General features: G+C 40.7%; 1 protein-coding gene across 1 annotated transcript in view; it reads right to left on the bottom strand.

Annotated features, from left to right (window-relative positions):
• Positions 1-2,092: 2,092 nt before the first annotated feature.
• Positions 2,093-6,000, bottom strand: part of IFT88 (intraflagellar transport 88) — a 45,509-nt gene continuing 41,601 nt past the window's right edge. The window contains exons 25-26 of the mRNA XM_082751931.1: positions 3,198-3,293; positions 2,093-2,555 (exon numbers count right to left, since the gene is read on the bottom strand). Of these exons, the coding sequence (XP_082608057.1) occupies positions 2,434-2,555; positions 3,198-3,293 (218 nt within the window). The 3' untranslated portion in view covers positions 2,093-2,433. The remainder of the gene's footprint in view (positions 2,556-3,197; positions 3,294-6,000) is intronic.

Here is a 6,000-nt window from a genome sequence, read left to right as displayed (position 1 = left end):
CACATACCTGCAGTGTGGCTTCTGGAGGTGGAGTCTGTTTTGTATGACCTAAGCTGACTCATTTCTCCTTGAGTTTCTGGGATCTAGGTAGACATACTTAGCTCACTTAGCTCACATTCCTGCAGTTCCTGAGATCTACCATAGGGCTGAGGACTTTCTACCTGACAGCACACACTGCTCCTAACCTGAATGCCAGCCAGGCTAGCACCCTAACAGGGGCATGGTCTTCACATCAACAGCACAATAACTGCATATACACATGTAATTGTGCTGGACAGTGCCCCACTAACATGGCCACGCTTACTTCTAGACCTGAGCTGCATGAATCAGGCAGTTGTGTTCACTGGAGGGCTTGAGGTCCTCCAATAACATGGTGACAGTGCTTTGGAAGCACACAGCTGCTGTTTCCTGAAGGGATTCCAGGTGTACCAGTCCCCACCAAGGATCACTCTACAGCCTGAAGTCCAGGAGGGATATCACATTTTGTCTTCCTACGTGCAGAACATCTCACCCAGCAGAAGGAGGAGGCCACACCTAAGCTGCCTACTAAGAATGCCTCCTGGCCCATGTCAGGCTTCGGGCCATGCCAGGGAATTGTTTGGGAGACTGCTAATAGTCACGGGCCAAATCTGTACCAGGGAGCATGCTGATGGTCTTACAGTAGGGGTGGATACACAAATCAGCATCCCTGCTTTAGGCCTGCCAGAGCAGGCAGCGTTTTGTTTCTAGCAGAGACACAGCCATAGTTAACATGGTTTGGAAGGAGCTGAATTTGGACTACATCATTTTGACTGTCAGCAGGACTTACCCTTCCACTGTTGTAGTCTGATCACACGACTTTCTGTAAAGCTCTTGCAAAATAATGTGCAAATACACTGTAACCCAAACCATGACATAATCAGATCCTCATGCTGTAAGAAACAACATGTTCCAGAAGTTCCTGGGAGTTTGTGCAGAAATGGAATAAAAGTGCAACTCTTTGTTTGTAAAACACAGAATTTCACATAATGCAGCTGCGCATCTGGGCAAACAAAACCAAGAAATTCCTACTGATCAAATCTGTCTATAGGAGTGTTTCTGCAGACTAAGGTTGGCTGTGAACCATATCCCAAACAATTAATAATTCATCCCACTTTACCACGGACTTGTCTGTGCAATTGCAGTATTTAAGTAGATGCTTTTGTTAGAAGACTGTGACTGTATTGTCTTTTCCTTTGTTTTCCAGCTGTATCCTGTGACGGTCCCAAACACTCTCTCCCACTTTAATTAGTCATACTTCGTTCCACTGCTACTTGCAGCTGAGAATGCTTCCTCCTGCCTGTTGTGACCTGGAGGCCCAGGTCTTCCAAGACTGTAAGCCCTACAGGAAAGAACTACTGCAATATGCAGGAATATGTCATCCCAGGACCAGAGCAATAGATACGGCAGCACTGAAGATGATAGCAAGAGAAAGATGGGTGCAAAATGTGGGCATAAAGTCACCTGCCTGGGCCCTTCTCTAAGAACTGTTCAGCTCAATTCCCTTCCCACCTCCCCTGTCCATCTAACCAAATTAATTGAAAAAATAAGCACTGTTGTACTGGATGTTAAGTGCCAAGGTGCTGGCAACCAAGGGGTTGCAGGGGTGGCTTCTGTGAGAAAAGGTTGAGGATGTCCCATGCCTGACCTGGCCAGTTCCAGCTGGCTCCACAAAGGACCAGAATAAAGCAATACAACAATAGTGCACACGTTGTGTTGACAGGTGTGTACTGTCTTTGGACTACTGTCAAGGAGTGGAGAAAAGTAAAATCATAAAGGCAGAAATAAAATAGGTGGCACCCACTTCCTTATGTTTTTTTCCTTCCTGTACCCACTCACTTTAAACCCTGAAAACCCAACCTAATTGAAGAAAGACTAGCAGATTGCCAAGAGACTGCAGAATGGCCCTGGTTGAGTGACACACAGACTAACATTAAGATACTTTCTTCAGTATTAGTTTAAGTGTTTCACTGAATTGTGGCCTCAGAAATGACCAAGGTCATATCCAGCATTTTCAGGAAGTCAATCCACATGCCTTGAATAAATCCTAGCTTTGAATGATGGATACGGAACTTCCAACTTTATAATATTGCTTTGAGGTATCTCACAGTGAAAGGTGAAATTTTAGAGACTGCTGCATTTCATACTATCAACGTATGTATTTCTGAAAGTGAAAATTTTATACATTTGATACAGCTTACGCTGAGTTTGAGTGCCTGTGTAGTTTTTATGCAGGAGTAAAAATAAAATCTGAGGGGGTTATTTATTTTTATCTCCAAAACTGTATTTTTAACATATGGAACCATAAATAAAAAGTGTTTTCTGGTATTTTATCAAAACCCAATAAAAAAATCATCACAAAGGAGTATTTTTCTGCTAAAACTTTTAAAAGGAGAAAAAAGAGCGGAGCATATATTATTCTGGAAGCAAATCTTCTCCTAGTTCTTCATCAGCAAAGTCATCTTCCTCGGTTCTCTTTCTTGCTGCAGTTTTCGGTCTTTCTGCTTGTGGGCCAAGTGGATCTACGTAGGAGGCATCTAGGGTTTAAGCAAGCACATTTGAAACAGTTACCTACAAGTAATTTTCGTTTTGCTTTAAACATATACAATCAAACATAAGACTCCTTTTTAACGTGACACATCTGTAAAAAGTGTCTTTGAAATGCAGACTAGAAACATCATACAAACACTGAAGGCAAACACCACATTTGGGCACTGCACAAGGGCAATGTTACCTGAGTTCTAATGTACAAGCTCTCTCTCAATTATTTATTTTTTTTTACATTATTTTTTTTTTTTCTTTATTTCAGTATAGACATTAAGTGAGAATAAGACTTCAGAAAGGTGCATGGAACAGGAAGGTGGTGATAGTCAAGGAAGGGCATTCTAGGAAGTAACACATTCCATGAGGATTAGGGTTTTTAAATCCCTTATACCCCCTTTGAAAATTCAGCTTTAAGGTTGCAGCAGACAAATATCAAAAGTAAATAAATATTTACATAGGCCACATTTCTTAACATTTATAATTACTTTAAAGTGAGTTCTGAAGAATTCAACTAAATCTGGGGGAAAATGCTTTCCTAAGTGTGTAATTATACTTGCCCTTCCAAGAACTTAATTTTTCTAACTCCCCTCTCTTTGAGGGCCAGAAAAGTCAGAAGGTGTAAGCTGCCCACTTGCCTATTTCTTTACTGCTGCTACTTTCATAGGGTTCATTTGTTCCAGGCAAAGCTTTTAGTTTGGCACTCAGTTTTTCCCCTTTGGTACCACCAGTATCTGGAAGAAAAGAAAAAAAAAAAATTAGATGACAAGTAACATGCTGTCATGTTCTGTGAAATCATGATACAAGATAAATTAAGCTACTATCTGTCAAACAAGATTTGGATGAAACCATCTTTTCACGATGGATACAGTACTCATTTGTAATAGTAGTTATTACAACACAATGGGTACTGTGTGCATGCATGTGTGTGTTCTAACGTCTTTTTTTCTCCTAATACATAGCTTTATTTATTTTGGAGTAAACATACTAATCTATTTCTGCTTCAAATGCTGACATTTCAGTTGCTTATAAATTACAGCCACATTTTGGAGTTAAAATAACCATGATAAATATAAGCACTGTCACAGTGCATTTTGACATTTCGTATGCCTGTGTGCTTACTAATATATTAGCTTGATCCACCTGTTGAATGCTGTCAAGGTTAAATACAACATTAACTTTGCTTTAAATTAGAAGAGTATATTTGGCATGTGTTGTCTGCACGGCAGGCAGGCACAGTTCATGTATACAGACCATCTCGGCCCCGCATCCTGCTGTAAACACCGTGCTGGCAGCTCAGCTTGCAGCGGGGCCCCCAGGAATGTGTCAGCTCTGAGGGCTGCCTCGTGCCCAGACAACGTCAGATTAACATTCTCTTGCCACAGCAGTATTCCAGACACTTTAAATATTCTGTTCACCTCTGAATCTCGTTTTCACATTCATGGCAAGCTTTCAATCTCACTTGCTACAACAGATTTTTATTCTTTTTTTTTTTTTTTTTTTGTTCTCCTAGGCGAAAATGTCTCATGTTTGGCTTGGTGTATTTACAAGGCAGGACGTGCCATGCAGCCAAATACAAACACACAGCACAAAACAATGCGGTTATGAAAACTCCATCTGTAAGGAAGAGAAATGGGTTTAATTCAGCAAACATTAATTACCAAGTCTGGACTTGGCAACACATTCCCATTGTCTTACTGCACATGTTCTTTTTATGAATTTATTACAATTTAAAAAATATTCTTCCACAAAGTGGACAATCCTTCATTTCTCTGTAAAAACTACTGCAGACTGGCGTTTAATCAGGCCTAAATCGGCAGAAAACGTTTCTGCTTTGAAAAAGATCTAATGCATACAGCCTAATACATGTATGTCAAATGGTTAATATGTTTACAGGATACAGATTATGTCTGAAATTTCAAAGCAAGAGAAATCAACTTTAACATTCCTTGACCTCCTTTTGCTCAATTCTCTGTGACAGGTGTACAGTTAGAGGACAATACAGAAATGGTTTGCAGGGAAAAGAATAGAGTAGTAATACACACAGAGCCTTGTGAAAGGGAAAACAAGCAATTTACATAATGAAGAAAACTGGAAGTAGTGAAGAGACAAAAAGATAGGAAAGATACAGCAGAAACCACAAGAGGGGAAAACTGAACGCATCAGAGGAACTACATTAATGAGAATCATACAAGCAGGTTGAAAAACACCTTCAAGATCATCAAGTCCAACCATCAAAGTCCCACCACTAAGCCATGTCCCTTAGTTGCACATCTACACGTCTCTTAAATACCTCCAGGCATGGGGACTCTACCACTTCCCTGGGCATCCTGTACCAAAGCCTGGCCACCCTCTCCATGAATAAGTTCTTCCTAATGCCCAATCCAGACTTTAGCAATGTCCATTACCCCCCGGCATAACTTGAGACCACTTCCTTGCATCCTATCAATTATCACCTGAGAAGAGACCACCACCCTCCTTGCTGCCTCCTTGCAATCCCATTTCAGGTAGATGTAGAGAGTGATGAGGTATCCCTACAACCTCCTCTTCTCCAGAATAAACAGCCCCAATTCCTTCTGTCACTCCTCATAAGTCTTGTTTTCTAGTCCTTTCACCAGCTTTGTTGCTCTTTGCACACACTCAAGCAACTCAATGCTATTCTTGTAACGAGGGGCTCAAAACTGAACAAAATATTCAAGGTGTGGTCTCACCAGTGCCACATACAAAGGGACAATTGGTTGGGTCCAGAAAGGAAGAACTTGGTGTAGTGAAAATAAAAGATCAGAAGATGGTATATATAAGGTTTTCCACTACAAAGGAGGTAAAACAAAGTTTCAGTGATATTACCCGATGAAGCTGAAGGATTTGGTATTATCCAAATGAAGAAGAAAGGATGGTAGACAAAACAAAATGACTGAGATAAACCTCATATGCACAAGTTACCTGAACATCTTACTGCCCTAAATTGAACAATGTTAAACAACCTTTCTTGGACATCCTAGGATCCTTAAATTTTATTAGGACTATGCCAAAAACAAGAATGAAGCACTAAGACCAAAACTGTAAGACAAATTTTCTCCTATTTTCTCTTTCCCATCCACTACTAGATGTACAACCCCTGAAGTGCCTCACCAGTTGCTCTCCTGCATAACCTTGATTTTCCCTGAACATTTACTGCTGTGATCGAGTTGCCCCAAATGGCCATCCTGAGCCGCAAGATGCCTGCAGGACATTCAGCACGCAACCTCCATGCCTAAGTTCCCCTTCCAGTTTATGAATCAGTACCGTCAACAGGATTCTGAGTGCAAATTATAGTGAGGAAATGTAACTGTACGCACAAATGTAGCTTTTTAGGATCCAGTTGTCCAAACACGTTATTTATTGTCAAGTTAGTGAACTGAACTAGCCCACTAACAAAACAAACTTTTTTTTTTCAAGTTT

Source organism: Aythya marila, assembly GCF_965140915.1.
Source record: "Aythya marila genome assembly, chromosome: 1".
NCBI classification, from domain to species: Eukaryota; Metazoa; Chordata; class Aves; order Anseriformes; family Anatidae; genus Aythya; species Aythya marila.
Note: the sequence above shows the minus strand (reverse complement) of the source record. Positions and strands in the feature narration are given on the sequence as shown.